The 18,926-nt window shown below is 49.8% G+C and overlaps 1 protein-coding gene across 4 annotated transcripts in view; it reads left to right on the plus strand.

Annotated features, from left to right (window-relative positions):
- Positions 1–18,926, plus strand: part of ELP2 (elongator acetyltransferase complex subunit 2) — a 940,461-nt gene that overhangs the window by 580,339 nt on the left and 341,196 nt on the right. For all 4 annotated transcript variants that reach the window (XM_085606785.1, XM_085606787.1, XM_085606786.1 and 1 more), the window contains one exon: positions 7,178–7,247. In XM_085606785.1, coding sequence (XP_085462911.1) covers positions 7,178–7,247 — 70 coding nt within the window. The remainder of the gene's footprint in view (positions 1–7,177; positions 7,248–18,926) is intronic.

Consider the following 18,926-nt stretch of genomic DNA (forward strand, 5'->3'; position numbering starts at 1 on the left):
TCGCTTTGGTGTTCGAGGTGTCTTAAGAGAGGGAGAGGATGGGATGGGGTTTGTTGACGTGAGAGAAGATGCTGAGCTCATGAGCATGGATGAAGTTGGTGAGAGGGGTCCCATAGATGTTGAATATCGTATGGCTGAACAAGGCTGTTTGAGGTACACTGCAGATGAGGTAGGAGTATGGGACTAGGTTGATGGTTTGGATGCGTCCTGAGAGGATGGAGCTGATCCATTGGAGTATAGGTCCACCAGTGCTTAATTTGAGCCTTTGGTTTCCAGTGCTCAGCACCGCACTTATTTTACAGGGCTGGGTCTACAGATTATTTTCTCCTGTTAGTGGTGGTCCCAAGTTCAAAATTAAATGAAAGATGTACCTCGCAGGATGAACTGCTTGGTATATCTTTAGGCTAGCCCACGTTAATCCAGTAACTTGACAATGGTATGATGAAATAAGCACGACTGTCACGGTGACCCGAAGAAATCCTTTTCTCATCTCAGTAGTCTAGTGTCACATATTTGTCACTGGTGCCTGGTGCACCCTATCCCTGCCTTTGTTGTGGCCTCCCATTGGATAATTGTGGCTGGTGGCTGGCTCATGGCTGAGTTGGAGAGAGGCAGTTTGGAAAAAAGCAGGGGGAATTTTGCATTTGCGGATTGTGCAGCAATTCAAACAACCGGAAATACGGACTTTGCACTTGATGTCAAACCAGTCCTGCTGTAAACTACCCTCGTCATACTTGAGGCGGCCGCAGCCACTGTAGCTTTCACTCTTTTCGTGCTGAGTAAGTGTCATACACTATCTTACCTGTACAAACATTTCCACTGGCTGGGTGGCACAAAAGTCGCATCTTTAGTTATTACTGGTTTGTCACTGACGTGCTGTTTTTGCACTGGCGTCCTTTATTACAGTAAATTAAAAACTGCACTGCTTTTGTTCCGTGTCGTCATCCCCCTGATGTTTACATTGCTATTCTTTATCAAACAGCGGAGGCAAACACTACATCAAAACACCCATTATTGCATTTCAAGGGAACTTATGGAATCATACCGATGCTCACCATTGTCGGGTTATTAGGATGATCCGTTCCAAATGGGGTTGAAGTTCAAGGCTGCTGCCTTATTTATGGCTGAAGAATCAGATGATGATTCTCGGCTTTCCCACTTAGGCAAAACTGTATGATTCTGCACACATCACACATCTCATTGTGTGTCAGTGCTCATAACTCGCAGGCTTGAGAATAGACTTAACCGGTGTTGAACATAGTGTTTAACAAGCATTGGCATAGCCAATAGGTCTCGCTTTTGGGACCTTATAAGTATTTAGTTATGCAGCACAATATCCTTGGTGCAACAACACAACTGTTGCATGGCTAAACACTTATAAGGTACAAGGTTTAGCCATGCAACAGCTGATGTTGTTGCACCAAGGATATTGTGCTGCAAAACTGAATACTTATGAAGTCCCAAAAGCGAGACCTATTGGCTATGCCAATGCTTGTTTTTCTTGCAAGAAAGTGTCACTCATAGTCTTTGAAATGTCGCTCATAATTACATTGAAATTATGAAAATGTCACATATAGCAATCTGAAACCTTGGCAGCTATGGCTAGTTGATGAGAAGTCTTTATTAAGCATCATACATCATCACAGCTTCCAGCCTGCTGGAGTCAGCTGTAGAACCTTCGAATTACAGTGGAGAAAGAACATTCTGGGGAAGGGAAGGGTGGAGGACGGGACGGATTAGATCAAGTATAGTAAATTACAACACTACTCTTCTACTGAAAAATGAAATCATTTGCCTTCTGTTCAAATGAGAGGTGTTCCCCAGGCAGAAATTCAATGCAAGCTTCCCTGACACGTGATAGCGCGTTCATTGTCACGACCGTTACACGATGTGCAGCAGCATTGCAAGATTTCTTATTGATGTAGAAATAAACTCTGGCTGTTCATACTAGCATGCCACCTAACAGGCTTATTATGGCCCGTAAACTTGTTTTAAGCGTTTAAAATCTAAAATGTTTGGCAATGCCAATGTTTTTTGTTTTCTCTGGTGGGCAGCATGCGCTTTCCCAGACAATCTGCACGGTTGGTTGTGTTGTCAGCACATTGGCAGGATCTTCCTGCTGTGGCGTGCGCACGCTTTTCAGGAGACTAGCGGGCCATTGGTTAAGGCATCTAGAACGTGAACTTCCGGTTGACGTTTTCAAGTTTATGGTGAGCTAGTCAAACCGTGTTTGTGTGTCGAGAGGGCACTTGAATGTTGTAATGACCGTGCCTCACTCCTGTTGCATCGACATTGCCCTCATCTCACGATGCCCCTTAGTGCAGTGGTTGAATTTTTGCTACTAAGCCTTACTGTTTTTGTTTCTAAAGGTAAGCATGTTCCAAAGAAGCTGGGGTTGAAAGAAATCTGTGTGGGTACATGTAACCTTCTTGGTAGTCAGTAAGGACTTCCACCAGCAAGCGACTGATCTAAAGCAGCCTGTGTGTGTGTAATGGCTTCTCAATTGCACCAAGCAGACGCCTTTAGTCTGATGTCACCTTGAAACAAGCATTAACCGTGAAAGTGACCGCGACCAAGCGCGGCGAGCGATGCAAGCATTGGCCGCCCGAGCGGCTGCGAGAAGCGATCTGTGGTGGGAAGCGATCTGTGGTGGGGAGGGGAAGAAGCGGGAGTTCTGTGACAGAGGAAAGACAGATGGCGGCTGCGCGCGTGCATGCACGCGTGCACTCAAGCTTGAGGCCACCAAAAGCCTGTGGTGGCATTTTCAAAAGCTGCTTACTAAATGTTTTGCAGCGCATGCGCTGGCTCAGGCGAGACCTAAAAAGGCGCTTGGCTCGAGACTATGGTGATGGTAGAAAGAGGCATGAGGTGGAATCAAGACGAGATAACCTTGGTATTCGACAACCCATGCATTCAGAAGCGCCAGGCTTCTAAAAAAAAGTTTGGGCCCTGACACTTATCCTTTTAATAATTAAGCCCTGAAGTCCATGGATTCCAGTCTTGTAGAGGCTTTGGGGGAGGACGTGATAGAAGATGGTGTCGAATGTGGCCGAGAGGTTGAATAGGATGAGTGCTGCTGTGCCACCCTTGTTCAAGAATAGGCATATGTAAGTGGAAACTATGAGGATGGTCTTGGTGCTGTGGTCAGGTCTAAATCCAGATTGTGAGAGGCCGAGGAGGTGGTGGGCATTAAGGGGGTTGGCTAGTTAGTTGCTGAAAAGCTTTTCTTGTACTTTGGCTGGGTAGTTCAGGAGGGAGATTGGTCTGTAGTTATCCAGTGTGTACGGGTACGCCAAGAGTGGTAAGATGGTGACGTGTTTCCAGGGCTCCGGAAAGATGGCAGTGGTGAGAGAGTTACTAAGAATTGGTGTGAGTACTATGCATATGATGTTCAGTCTTTTGGTGAAAGTGAAGTGAGGGCACGGGTCCGAAGTGGCTCAGGAGAGGATGGAATGCATGGTGTAAGTGGTTTTACAAACAAATGATGGCTGGCTAGCAGGTCAGGGCTAGGGATGTTCATGTCATCAGACTAGAGGATAGTGAGGGCGGAGAGGTCTGGTTTGGAGTGCAAAGTTGTTGTAGATGTGTTAATTTTATTGGTGAATTACTAGGACAGCTTGGTGCAGATTTCTTGCGAGGTGGTAATAGTCGTGGATCTGGCAGCAAGGGACGTGAATTCCTCCACTATGGTGAAGGTTTCTTTTAGAGGAGCTGGAGCGCTTCTGAATTTGTTCTGTGAATGCTGAGCAGTTGATGGCACTGAGTCGGTCGCAGTGATAGTTCTGGAGGGGACAGGTTGCAGGTGACCTGTAGGTGTCACTGTCATTGTTGGGGGTGTGAAACCCTCAACATTCCAGCTGTTTTCAGTGGCACTTGGTAAGTCGAAGGCCTTCCGTTTACCAGTTGCCTGTGACTAAGATGAGGAGGTGGTTTCCAGCGGCACTAGGTAGTTTGGATGGGATGTGATTTATGCGGTGAAGTTTGTGATGTTACATGATAGGTCAGTCGTGGTGGGGCGGTTGTCGAGATTGCACCTGTAGCCCAGATTTCTTTGGGATTCTGTTCTAGTGGCAAGAGGAGGTCTTGATATGTTCAGTTCTGTGTTGTTTGGGTAAGCCATAGCAGATGAGGGAGTGATCGGTCTAGGTGAGGGGGTGGACTTGTCCACCATGGTTTTTGAAAAGTTGGTGAATACAGGGTTGTGGAGGTGTCCAGCTATGTGGGTGAGGTCATTCGCTCACTGGGTGAGCCCTAATATGCTCAGGTCTTCCATGAGGTTGGTAGTGTTTAGGTCATATGGTCCTTTATGTGAAAGCTGAGATTACAGAGTAGAATGAAGGAGTTGGAGGCGAGAGCCAGCAGGGCAATTAGGTCCACAAGAGTAGTGCAGAAGTTGGATCTTGGTCCCCAGTAGAGGGCCCTTCCGAGGGTGGTATGCTGGAGGTGGTGAGTTGAAATGGCTTGTGTTCTAGATGGTCGCTGAAGTAATGGAGCTATTGAGTTTTTCTTTGTAGATGAATTGGGATCCTCCTCTGGTTTGCTGGTTCTGTTCTGTGTGCAATCTTGTTGCTGGTGGGAGGAGGGATGGCCACTGTGATATCTTGTGTGGTTGCTGGATTATGCCAGGCCTCCTCAGGAAGAGTAGGTCCAGAGAGAGGTTGTGCAGGAGGTTCCCGACTGTGTTTGGCGAGTGAGCTGGTATTCAAGAGAAGAAAGGTGAGGGTGGATTTTCCAATTTATTTTTAACAAACACATCCTTAGAATTACAACATAAACTCTTAGGAACACTCAGATGCATATATTTCTTTTTCTTACTATGTAACATTTTTATGGAGACAGTCTATTTACATACAATTCAGTCTCAGTAAATGAAGGAGAAATGCACATAAAGAAGCAATATTAAAGTATTGTTGCAAGGTATGGCTGTGTGGGGGTGGAGGCCAGTGGATATGGTTGTTGTGAGGCGTGAATGAAGAGTGCGAGAGTGGTAAAACGGGCAAAATAAGTCAAAAGTGACTTGATAGAAAGGCGGCATAAGTGAGAAAGAATGCCAGCGCGAGAGAGTGGAAAGCGGGCAGAAAGAGGCAAAAGTAACCTGAGCGGGGTGGAGGACACTAAGAGTGAGAATGCGAACGGTGCAAAAAGTGAGAAAAGGCAAAAGGTGAAACTAAGAAGCGAGACGGAGACAGAAAAGCCAGAAGCAGAAAAGAGACGAACAGAGGGAGGGAATCCGAGGGCCCCTATCTAGCGCAACGGATCTGGGTCCGAAAGGGCCAGGCCTGGTTGCGGGACCAGACGCAGGTAACGCAGTCATTCAAATGATGCGTGTGCAAATAGCACATCCAGAGTATATCATGTTGCACGGAAGGAATCACTTGTATTTTTTTAATAAAAGGAATGATTGGGAATGTTTTACGCGGTGCACTATGCATCTGCGTTGCAATGGTTTTAAGTAATCGTGTAATAAAACACAATTGAGTTGAACTATGTCACATTGCATGACAACTCAGTGCTGATAGAATAAAAAATCATTTTCTGTGCGTGAGGTGGGCGCCTGGCTCTAATTAATATGCCTTGCTACTTGGAAGGGAAACTTGCTCAGTTTTATAATGGCAGTGCCATTTAAATGTAAAGATCAAAGGGAACTAGCTACAGGGTAGACGCTCCATGTGTATGTTTTTGAATGGAAAAACTTTTTTTTTTTTTAAAAAGACCCTCACCCTCCAAGCAGGTGCAGCTTGTGTGCAGTGAGTGTGCACTGAAGTTGAAAAGTGTGTAAGTTAAAAAAAAAAGGGGGTCCCAGATGCTAAATGACTGCTTTAATGGTAGGCCTTGACCACCCCTTATCACCACCCACATAAAGTTCTGAAGAAAGACAGTTTAATACTGAGACCTGGCAGAAACATGTTGAGCACACGGGATATTGGAGCCATAAATTACCTCCATTAAAGTAGTCTTATAGCATCTGGGACCCCCGGGACATCTTTTTTTAACTCACACACTTTTCACCTTCACTGCAGACTGACTGCACACAACCTGCTCCGCTGTAATCAGGCGTCGAAGCACACCTAAGGTACACTCGGTACCTTGGGTGGGACCCGATGATGAAGCATGCCACCAACTAGGTTGGTGGGTGAGGGTCTTTAAAAAATAAAAAAAAATGTTTTTCCATTCAAACCATACACATGGAGCTTCTAGCCTGTAGCTAGTTCCCTTTGATCTTTACATACATAACAGGGGAAGTGAACTAGCATAGTGTTTCCACTCTCTCCCGTTTGATATTCATCATTAGTACCATTTAAATGCCGGAAACGCTTTCCACATGCACATTGTACAGTGCGTGTGAACATTTCACAGTTTAAACAAGAGTCTGATCTCTAGTGCCTCTACCAAGCGACCTGTGCATTGGAAGGCATTGGAGAAAGGCAACTCTTTGAACGGTCTTGTAAATGATCTTTTTTGGAGGAAGGGCGACTAGAGTTGCTCCATAGAAGAAATTGGCATACGGCGAGCTTCCTTTAAGTTCACCACTGTCTAAAACCAAGTGTTTGCAGTGCATCCTGCTCAACAACAAACCTGCTAGTCACACAATGTTTTCTTTCTGTAACCAATGTGAATTGTATTCAAACACTGTACAACTTTAAAGATGACAGTTGCCATCAATTCATGAATTGCTTGACCCTGTGATCTGACCATTATTCGGTTGGCATCTTAGGGTTGGCGGTGTGGCACTAGGACGGGATGCCCAGAATAAACTGCCATACAAATTGATGTGCACAACTGAGTTTCAGCCTTGCGCCATTCTGTAGCTTACTGCAGCTAACCAAGTGGTTATTTATTTTAACAAGACGACACATCTTGACAAAAAGAAAATAAACATGATTCTGCTCTTTATACTCAAAATCACTCAAGCAAAAACACCACCTAGACCAGCTGCTCTGGTGTCCTTATCTCGGTGACATGTACATAGGCAAGGCTTTAGGAATTAATTTGTTTGAAATTCAAATGTAAACTCTCCGCTTGAGTCTGTGCAGGGTTAGTTATACTTTTTTTTTATGGTAATCAGACATGTTCTGTGTAATGTCGGCCAAGAGATACACTACACAAGCTCCACTGATCCTGTTGATTATGTTACTAGTGCTCAGTTTTGAACGTTTCTTGTTTTATTTCCCTTCAGCAAATCGTTGATCTTCCAGAAGGTGCCACCGTGCCTGCTTTGGGCTTATCTAACAAAGCCGTATCTGAAGGTAAGATTTATGGGTTTTGTGGTTTTAATCAAATTGTTTGATTTTTTGTAGTTTTATAAAGCGACCCGAAGGGGTTGGAGCGCTTTTTTTTTTTTTTTGTTGAAACATTTTTTATTAGTTTCCAAATCAACAACAACTGTTCATTACATCACGGGTTCCCGCGTGCCGTAAGAGCAGCCCCCCTCCCAATCCCAACTCTTCCCCCCCCTCCCACCCCTATGTCAGTGCGCCCCTGTCCCCCATTACACCCTTGATGTGCCCCCCCGATCCTGGAGTTCAATGGCAGTTGCTCACCTCCTCTCTACGTAAGCAAATCGTCCCTCGTATCCAGGCCTCTGGTAGTTGTCTGGGGGCCGCCCTACTCCCCTTCCCAGCTCAATCCCCAGGTCCCCTCGCCTCTTGCCGATCCGATGCGCTCCCTTCTTCCTCTACCTCAGACATCAGCCCCTGGAGCTCCACTACCAACGCTTCCCATGCCCTTGCCGTCGCTAACGCTTTCTCATCGTCACCCCTCAGAGCCATCTGCACCCGGAGTGTACCCTCCGCCCCCGCCCATCTCACTAGCGCTGCCCTCCACCTCACATAGCTAGGCCCCCCCCTGGATTTCCAGTGCAGGGTCAATTCTCTCTTAGCTAATATCAGCCCCAGATCATAGAACCTTCGTGCGGCGGGTGTGGGGAAACCATAGCAACAAGCATGTCCCCATCTCTGGAGTGAGAGAGCGGTCTGTCACCTGATTCAGGCAATCCACTACCTCAGCCCAATAATCGCCTAACTGTGGACAGGCCCAAAACATGTGGCGAAAGTCTACCCCCTCTCCCCCACATCGAGGGCATGGAGATTGCGCTCCGCCAAAGTATTGCAGGATCTTGGCCGGCATCATATACGCCCTATGTAATGTGAAAAACTGAACGAGCTGGAATCGTGCATTCCGAGTCCCCTTCCAGGCCCTTCGCACTAGCGTAGACCATGTGGTTTCCGGTATCGTTTTCCCGAGGTCCCTTTCCCACTTTTCTCGCAGGGCGGCCAGAGGTTGCAAACCCTCCGTCGATAATCTGCGGTATAAGCACGTGATGGCTTTGGCCGTCCCTGCTGCCATTACGACATACTGACAACCCGCCGCGGTCGGGGGTTCCGACAGCCCCATGTTCCAATGCTTCTGAATGCTCGCCACCAAAGCCGCATGGAGCAGAAAATCCCCCTGCGGGAGCCCATAGGCGTCCAGCAATTCCTGGAAAGACAATAACGCACCGTCCCGGTAAAGGTCCCCTACCATCTGTATCCCCAGCTCCTCCCAAATCGCTAGCCCCGACCAATCTCCCCCATGCGGGAGCGCTGTACACATCCCAAGGGGGATTTCCGGAGCGTACGGGCGGACTATAGCTGCCCGCCTCTGGCACCTATTCCAGCACTGCCGGAGGGTGCGTTCCTCCAGGGTCAGCTGGGTCAGATCCAGTCGCTGCTGGAGAACAATAAAGGCCAGCACATGCCGTGGGATCAACCTGCCCCGTGGGCCCTCAGGGCCTCGATACTCCCGGGCCACCGCCTGTGTGAGCCACTGGAGCTGCGCCGCCAGATAGTACCATTCAAAGTCGGGGGCTGCCAGGCCCCCCTCCGCTCGTGGCCTCCGCAACGTGGCCAGCGCCACCCGTCGCCGTCCCGACCCCCAAATGAACCCCGTCGAAAGAGCCCGTAAGCGCGCAAAATATGACGCCGGGATCCATATAGGAAGTGTGCGGAAAAAATAAAGAAGGCGTGGCAGCGCCACCATTTTCCGCAACGCCACCCTCCCGGCACACGAGAGCGGGAGTGTACTCCAAAATTCCATACTACCCCGTAGTCCCCGAAGCGCCCTGCCGACATTCCCCTCCAACAAATCTGCCTGGGTATGATAAATGTTAACCCCCAGGTAGCGCAAGCAGCTGCTCTCCCATCGGATATGTCCCGCCGTCCGCGGTGTCCCGCCGCCCTGCAACAATGGAAACAGACACGTCTTACCCCAATTGACCTTCAGGCCGGACATGCGGCCGAACTCCTTCAACAGCGCGGTCGCGCCCCGTATGCATCAGATGCGTCCCTCAAAAACAACAGCAGGTCGTCTGCATAGAGGGAGATGTAGTGGGCGTCCCCCCTCAGGGAGACTCCGGAGTAAGCACCCCCCTGTCGGGCGTGAGCAGCCAGCGGTTCAACAGCCAGCGCAAACAACAAGGGGGAGAGGGAACAGCCCTGCCTCGTCCCCCTCCGCACATGGTAGGAAGCCGAGATAGTAGTCCCCGTTTTCACCCGGGCCGTGGCCCCGCTATACAACAAGGTGGTCCTCCCCTAAGCCGAATGCCCGCAACACTCGATACAAATACGGCCACTCCACACTATCGAAGGCCTTTTCTAGGTCGACCGACAGTGTGCAGGCCTCCGGGTATTCGTCCCGGTCCAGCTCCATCACTCGCAGCAACCGTCGAATGGAGGTGGCTGTGCTGCGCCGAGGAATGAAGCCCGCCTGATCCGGGTGGATCAAGGCGGTCATGTGGGTCAAAAGGCGTGACGCCAAGATTCTACTCAGGATCTTGTAGTCCACCGTCAGCATAGAAAGCGGGCGGTATGCTGTGCATGCCCCCGCCTCGCCACCGGGTTTCAGCAAGGGTATCCCGATCGCCTCCCGAGCAGAGGCGGGCAACTGTCCCAACTCCCATGCCTCGCTATACAGGGCCTACAGCTGCTGCGCCAACAGCTCCGGGTAGGCTGCATAAAACTCGACAGGCAAGCCATCCGCCCCCGGGGTCTTGCGACGAGCCATATGCCTAATTGCCACTCGGATTTCGCTCAGCGAGATCGTGCCCCCAAGGCCCTTTCCAGCGTCCGAGTCCAGTCGAGGCAGGCGGGCTGCCAACAGAAAATCAACAAGGCCCTCGGGTTCCTGCGCCATTGTACTATCATATAACACAGCATAATAGCTGGCGAACCGCATATTAATCCCCACCTGGGAATAAACCGGGACCCCCCCCTCCTCTACCAGTAGGAGTATAGGGTCACCGCGCGCCGCCGGGTTCGCCAACCATGCCAGAAGGGAACCCACCTTATCCCTTTCCGCATGTGCTCGGACCAGATAAGTTCTATGATCGTGACAACGAAGCTGTTCCATGGAGACCGCCACGCGTTCTCGCGCTTCCACAACCCCGGCCACCTCGCTGTCCCCGTCTTGAAACGCCCGCTCCGCTTCCCGCAGCCGCGTCTCCGCTCCGTCCACCTCTTTTAACAAGGCCCTCCGCACCCCGGTGGTGGAGGATATGCAAGCCCCCCGGACTACCGCCTTAAACGCATCCCATTCCGTCGCTCGGGTCGTCGCCGTCCCTGTATTCTGCCCGAAATACTGCGTTATACAATCCCTAATCTCCGCCTGGAACACCGGGTCCTCAAGCAGCAAGGGGTTAAGGCGCCACGTAGGGATCGCCTGCCGCTGCCTAGACCATCGCAGCATCCCTTCGCATGGGTTATGGTCCGATATGGTCCTGGCTAAATATTCACTATGCCGCATCAAAGGTTGAACATCCGGTGAGCACAATATGCCATCTAATCTGACGTGCAGCTCATGAGGAGCCGAATAGAAGGAGTAGTCCCTGTCATGCGGGTGATGGGTACGCCACGTGTCCACCAAGCATCTTGCCAGACCCGCCTGCTTTTGGCCACCCGGCAAACCGCCGACTGTGCAAGGGGCGGATGAGACCTGTCCAACTCTACATCCAACACTGAGTTGAAATCCCCCCCCAATACCACCGCCCCCGTCAAATATTCTGCCAGTTGACCCGATAGTCTGGAAAAGAAAGCGGCCTGGTCAACATTGGGGGCATACACACTACACAAAGCTATATCCCTTCCATCCAGTCGCCCCTGCACCGCCACAAACCTGCCCTCCGGATCCACTAACGTCCTGAGATGCTGAAAAGGGACACCCGCCCTCACCCAGATCAGGGCACCCCGAGCAAACTTCGAGAATGTCGTGTAATACAGTTGGCCCCTCCAGCGTCTACGCAGCGCCTTCCCCTCTTCTTTGTCCAAATGGGTTTCCTGAAGGAATGCTACCTGTACCCCTCTCCGCACTAAGTACGCATGGACTTTATGCCGCTTCACCATTGAGGTGAGCCCTCTCACATTCCAAGTCATAAATCGCAGTTCAGGGGGGTTCCCCATCCCATCGTTGAACCAACCACCCATGACGGGACCCCCGAGGCACACTGACAAACCCCAAAAACCGTATAACTACCCAACTCCCCGAGCTCCCTCCCCTCCCCAGAACAGGCGCTAAACTGTAGGTACCCATCCAAATACAACCCCCAACAGCAACCAAACCCTCTGGTAGCCACCAGAGTCTAACTTCGTCCGTGAGGTTGAGGTGGTGGCTCACCGCCAGACGGGCATGACGACAGTCCTTATCCAAGCATCCTTGCCCAGTCACAGCCAGTCGTTCCCCGGCGCTCCACTCCGTTCAGGCCCCCCCCCTCTTCACGCCCCTCATGACCAGCCACAAAGCGCCATCCCAGAGCCGGCTGCCCCTCAACCCCGCAGGACCCCACCAGACCTCTCTCTCAATGTCTCGCAGCTCCCAACTATCTGTGCCCTCCCAGCCGAGGTCCGGCAGCTCTCCAAACCTTCAAGCGTCCAGCAACTCATCAGCAGTCCCAGGGGTAACATCAGGTAACTCCTCCGCCTCCCCTTCAGCACCATCAGAATGGGAGTCCTCAGTGCCCCTCCGGGAGCCCGATGCTTCGCTGAGCTGGGAGGCCACCGCCCCGGAGATCTCCGAGACCGCCTGCAGAGCAGCCCGCCGCTCCAGCACCGTCTGGGAGGCACCAGGCGACCGGACCCCCGCCTGTCGTGCCTTGTTGCGTCTGCTACGGCGGGGCTTGGCCAGTGCCCCCATCGGCCTCCCTCCATCCGAGTGCGCCGCCGCCCGGGTTCTGGTCGCCTCCAGCCAGCTCCAGGCCGCCGCGGGGTCAGTGAAGAACGACGTCGCTCCATCCAGCAGCACTCGGAGTCGTGCCGGGAACAACAAGGAGTACTGCAGCCCCTCGTCCCGCAGTGCCTTCTTCACAGCCTGAAAGGAGGAGCGTCTGCGCTGGACCTCCATGGGGTAATCCGGGTAAATGGAAACCGGGACATTCTGCACCTGGAATGGGCCCTGCGACCGAGCCCTCTGTAAAATGATGTCTCGGTCTCTGTAGTGCAGCAGGCGGGCCACCACCGGCCGGGGCGGACGGCCCGGGTCCGGGGGCCGAGCAGGCACCCTATGCGCCCTCTCCAAGGTGTAGAACCGCGTGAGCCCCTCCGGCACCACCACCTCCTGCAGCCAGGTCTCCAGGAAGGCCAACATGTCACCCCCTTCAATTTTCTCTGGCAGACCCACCACTCGGATGTTGTTGCGGCGGTTACGCCCTTCAGCGTCCTCGGCCCTCTTTTCCAGGACCACTACCCTCCGCAGGAGGTCCGCCGTCTGGGTCTCCGTCACCTTCTGGGCCGGGGCCAGCGAGTCCAACCTGTCCTCCGCAGTTTTGACCCTATCCACGAGCTTCCGGTGATCCGCCCGAAGCAGCCCCAGATCCGTGGACACCTGGGCAATGTCCGCCTGCAACGCCGACTTCGTGTCCGCTATGGCCAGGAGGATTTGGTCCAGCTGCCGCTGCTGGAGGCCCACCGCCGCAAGGGGTTGGAGCGCTTTACATGAACATCAGTTCCATTACACAAGCACACGTTCATTTTTCGTAGGGGAGGTTAAGTGATTTGTCCAGAATCTCAGGATGTTTTTTCTGTGTTGTAATTCTTTATTAATTTTTTAAGAAAAAAAAACTACATCCTGTAAGTATTGGCATCAGCCACACATTTAGAATGACCAGATAAACGCCATAACTAGAAGTTTACGTGACATGTACCTCTTAAAAGCTGAGAGAAGTATACATTCATATGAATTGGGGGGAGGGGGGGGAGAAAAGAAAGGGGAAGGAAAGAAAACGGGGGAGGATGAAGAAACCTATAGCTTGACAAACGCCACAGTAGTAGTGGAACTAGCATTGGCCAGATGTAAATGTAAATGTGAGGTCTTATAATGTCTTATGCGTAGCAGCATTGTACAATGAATTGAAATCTGTGTATGCTTATAATGCCGCCTATAAATCGGTTGTAGCAACTTGTGACTCTGGGTGAACTCTCTCCATGCGCCTAAGTGTAGCTACTATGCCTAAAGGGGAGGGGGGAAGGACTAAGTCTCATAAGAAAAGGGAAATGCGATTAACCTCTTTTGCGGGTTTACTACTCTGCATCTGTGCAAGGTGTGGAGTAGTCCGTCCATGTTGCTGCACTGTTGCGGATCCAGGGAGGGAAGGGTATTTGTTTATTGAATCAAAAGGCATATAGACATACATATATATGCAATTTGGGTAATCATGCCAACAAGAGCAAAATATTGAACCAACCCCAAACCCCCCCCCCAACAATGTGGACTACAGTACATCTTATATTGGAGGCACATTAGATATCGGATACAGGCATGAGTAGGTGGTCATGGCGGGGCTCTACATCATGAGGAGTGACCTCCCACCAGATGGTAGGCGTACAGTACAGACCGTTCATGTCAAGTCTGGCTGAGTGCGTAAATATGCTGTAAGAGGACCCCAGAAATCTTTGGGACGTGAGGCGTCTCGAATCCAGTTTTTAACTGTGGGAGTGGTTTTTGCCCCCCAGCAAAGTGCTACAGACCTCTTTGCAAACGAGGTGGAAACAGCGGTTATCCGCCTATTGCATGGCTTTAACTCTTTCACATAACCCAGCAGGGAGAGCTCTGGCGTGCAATGTACAGGTTCCAACACAACATCTGTGAGAATATTTGTAACGTTGGACCAGAAAGCAGAAATTCCAGGACATTTCCAAGACGCATGTAAACAAGCATTGGCATAGCCAATAGGTTTCGCTTTTGGGACCTTATAAGTGTTTAGCCATGCAACAGTTGATGTTGTTGCACCAAGGATATTGTGCTGCATAACTAAATACTTATAAGGTCCCAAAAGCGAGACCTATTGGCTATGCCAATGCTTGTTTAAAGGGGGGTTCTAAACGGGTCTCTATCGGGCTCTGTTTTGTGCCCTGGTACAAGCAGTCCGTTTTTTTCGGGACTGCCGGGACCGCAGTGACATCAATGTGCGCGTGCTCACACTGCTCACTTCTCACTAATGGAGAAGTTACGGCATGACGTCATGCCAGGGGAGCGTTGTAGGGGAAGGGAAATCCTTGCTTCTTACATCTCCCATGTGTCTGCTTTTTAAAACACAAGACTCCGACCGCTGTTGCGAGTGAGGGGGGGCCATATTGAATAGCGCACACTGCAAATTGACACCTCTTTTTGAAACTCAATAGCAGCAACATTGTCTTAGGTCACCAGGGCTTTAAGTGGAAGCTTTTTCAATATTATATACAAGCCGTAGTTGTTGCTTATTTATCTTATGCAACTAACAACCATTGACAAAGCCAATAGTCCTGACTTGTTTTAGGTATGATCTGGATGCAATGACAGAAGTAGCAAAATACAAGTCCGGTGGCCCACTATACTAAGCACAGATTTTTAGCTTATGTGTTTTAAGCCACGCCCCCTTGAGAGACCCCCCCCCCCAATTTTTTCATACCACTTAAAGCCCTGGGCGCCACCATAAGTTATGATATATTATGTTTACTGCTCACTTGTGATACGGATACGAGTATTAACAGTACTGTACTGCATGCATGCATTGTATGCAACATGTTTGTTGTCTCTGAAAATCAACACAAATGCATTTTGAAAATACTCTTATTTTGAAGATCGTGAACATATCCGGATATATATAACTGGCGCATGGCTCACTGACCTCTCACACATTTGCTTACATCTACCAAAAAAGCACTGGACGAAACAAGTTCTTTTATAAAAGTCACGTTTTTATGCCCCTCCCTTATAAATTTTGATTGGTTTTAGCAATCTGAACCAAATTTGACTACTTTAATGAAGGAGGAACGCATGCAGTTTCTGACAGGTTTTGTGTAAATTGCTGTATAGTGGCAAAAGTATATGGTTCCAAAAACGGGAATCCTATTAAGTGAGATGTCAACATTACCCTCATAAGTGCGACGGCGCCTCTAATTTAGCTCTTATGGAATTTACGTAGCATTCAGTTGGAGTAAAGAGTACAGAACTCGTGCCCATTTGATATTTGGCGTCTCAGTGAATGATGAAATGCTCCAGTCTCCATGCCCTTCCAAAGATTGCGTGTAAAAAAAAAAAAACATAAAGTCTCAAGGAACATGGCGCGTGGGTGGATGCTTTGCAGCTACTGTGCCTGTCATTTGTCTGTAATCATCCGTTCTTAATTGCACAAGAGTCTCACACCCTGGTAGATTGCGAAGCAATGGGGCAAATCTGAGTTTGCCTTTCAGATTACTGAGTCATGAGTGGCAGATCTTAGCAGTCACTGAGAATTAGTGGGCGTGAGCACACATCTGGGCATGCGCGGAAGACTAGTGCTGAGTGACTGCTACAGTATGGGAAGTGGCATGTGTGAAAAGTGTACATCTAGTACCTAACACCACAATATTGTTAAACGTATAGTCACTGATAAGTTAATGCCCAGTTGTGCAGTCCCTCGGCAGTGCTGTTTTTTTACTCTTGAAAAAATGCATATATGCCTAGAAAATTAATGGTTACCTGGTCAGCTAGATAGATCTTCAACTGGTTCTGGAGACATTTAGGTATTGTTCTGTTTTGAGTGTCCCCGGATACCCAATTAAAATAAGAGCAGCCAAACTCCCATGGAAAACATGCATGGAATGTTGCAAATACAGCAACTTCTGCACATTTTTCCGGAAGGGCATCTTTCAGTTCCCAGGGTTACCAATGTTTACAGAACTGGGAACACATGGGAAAGTGAGTGAAACAACAGGCCGAAATCCACCCTGATCTCACACTTTGGAGCAGAAAGAAGTGGAATGTTGATGCCCCATCAAACCTTGGCCGCTCCATTGAAAGAAGCACTACTTCCTCTGGGAGATGGGAGTCTTTAATGACCTTGCTTGTCAAGTCCTTGCCTTCTCTGGAATGGCCCCTTTAAAATTAAATTCGGTCAAACGAAGCAAGCAAAGGCAACTAACAACATGGGGTGTCAATGATGTAGGCAAGATCAGACAAGCCTACAACAATCTGCAGTTTACATGTCTTATCTAAGCAAAGTTTTATTTTCGATATACAAATTTGTAAATAGGGGGTGACCACATACGTATACCTGCACTGAGAGCAGAGGGTTTGAGGTTTTTGCTGTAGTTGGCGCTATAAAAACTCACAGGTCAACAAATGAAGAACAGAAGTAAAATGGCTAAGGTGGGGGAGTTGGATGGGGGTTATTCCTTGCTTGCGCAGTACATGCTCTTACAAACCATTGGGGCCTGGGAGGGTAAACGCGGCCATTAGAGGAAGTGATAGCGAGTACTTGGCCGCTCAGTACGGCCGGTCGCTGCACAAGAGTTACAGGGCTCTTGGGAGCGAGAGCTAGGGTGAGGTAAATCATCATGGGGCTCCTCGTAACGTGCAGGTCCAAGCTCTAATGAGGGACATTTACTCACTCACTCAAGTCACTCAAGCAGCCTGGCCCGTAATATTCTGGCCTAGGTTGGCACACAGACAACAGTACCCACAGGAGCGCCCAACTCACCATACAGGCATAAAAGCGACCACTTACGCCCAAGGAGGTGCACTCACCTGCTGCTCACACTGCAGGCTGTGAATGTTGTCACTGCGATGCCACACTCACGGCAGATTGTGCGCTCGACAGAAGCGAATTGAACAAGCCCGGGAGTTATGTGTGAAATAAAAAAAAACACGCGAGTGGTGAGCGAGTTGTGTGCGCGGTCAAAAAGGAATTAAAAAAAAGCACGCAAGTGGTGTGCGCGCAGCAGCGTCAAAAGTGAAAGTGATTGCGCTCCATATGGTTCCTGATTAGGCGCTGAAAGCTGGCGGCTGCCCGCGTGCACGCGCGTGTAACCGCAAGCACTAGGCCAGCAAAAGCTGTGGTAGCACTTTTAAAAGCCCGTTACTAAATGTCTCACAGAGCAGCGCATGCGCTGGCTCAGGCGAGACCTAAAAATCAGCGTCAGCATGCCCACACCTCACACAATTAGCAGATTCAAGCAAACCATACTTATGAAGTTGCAATGGGGTATAATAAAATTGGTGCAAATATTTAAAGTGGATCAGCCGCAAATTGCAATTCGCCGTGAGGCGACCGGTTAGCACACAACAGCCTTTCCACACATCCAGTGTAAGTGCAGGTCCTAGCTCATTCTGCCAACTGCGATAAGAAGGTTGCTCTTCAATCTCCCGCTCGCGCAATGAGGCATTTTATAGTTTAGTGATAAGGCCTTTTCGCTCCTCCCCCCCAGCATAACCTGAAACGCTTGCAACGTAACAAGTTCCTCTGGGTAGTCTGGGTAAATAGTTTTAATAGCTTGCCGCACCCTAACGTAAGTGAAACCTAGCATGAACCCACGAGCTGTAGAACCCTGTATATCGTGCAGGAACTTAAATCGGCCGTGTGTGTAAAGATCTCCCATTCAGGATATACCTACAGCCGCCAGTTCTTTCAGGGCTGGTTTCTCCCTTGCTGCAGAGATGTCTGGGTGAGAGGCTAGTGGTAACCGCTGGGCATATATGTATGGAAGCCGCGCCCGCTTGGCAAGCATCTTCCAGGCCCAAGCAGTGCATAACAGTGGGTTAATCTCAGTTCTGGGACCTCCCGATCCCCCAGAGAGGGTCGCTGCCTGCATAGGCAATGGTCGGACAGCATCAGATTCAATCGCAAGATGAGGTAAAAATCTTGGCGGATAATGCCAGCAGTGCGCAAATTGCGCTTGGGCGCATAAATAATAGATGCGAAAGTCCGGAGCTTCAAACCCACAGCGGTCAAATGGTTGCACTAATACATCCCAGCTACATCTAGGTTCCTTCCCACCTCACACGAATATAAGAATTGCAGTTTGTAACATCTGGTATAGGACTATATTCAATTTGATTTGGATATTAACAAAGATATATAAAAGCTTAGGTAGGAAGGACATTTTAACAACTGCAAGTCTATCCGCAAGGGAGAGCGGCAAGCTCGCCCATTGCTCCGCCTGCTCAGTGATACATGTAATGGCCCGACCGTAGTTTTCTGAGATCACCCTTTCGGGGTCTCTGTGCAGCCAGACCCCAAGATACCGCACCGGTTCCTGAGTCCACTGTAGAGGGAAATCTAGGTCTATCTCCGTGGTACCAGCTGTCAGCATGAACACCACTGACTTTGACCAATTAATACCCAGGCCGGAGTAACGCTCAAATTTCACGTATTCCCGCGGAAGAGCTGGCAAGAAGGTGGCGGGTTCTTGGACGTATAACAACATATCGCCGTCATATAATGAGACCACAAGTGGTCGTTGCCTGAATCTTAATGCCGCCGCCGCATGCAATTGTCGGAGCTTGCAGGCCAAGGGCTCCAAAGCCAGTGAAAAGAGCATTGGTGATAGGGGGCATCCTTGCCTCGTGCCCCTTTCTATCGGAAACGCAGAGGAAACCCATCCATTAACATGCACCCATGCGGCCAGAGCCGTATAGAGAACCCGGAGCCATTGAACAAAAAT

The sequence above is a fragment of the Triturus cristatus genome, chromosome 5_2 (genome assembly GCF_964204655.1).
Source record: "Triturus cristatus chromosome 5_2, aTriCri1.1, whole genome shotgun sequence".
In the NCBI taxonomy this organism is placed as follows: Eukaryota; Metazoa; Chordata; class Amphibia; order Caudata; family Salamandridae; genus Triturus; species Triturus cristatus.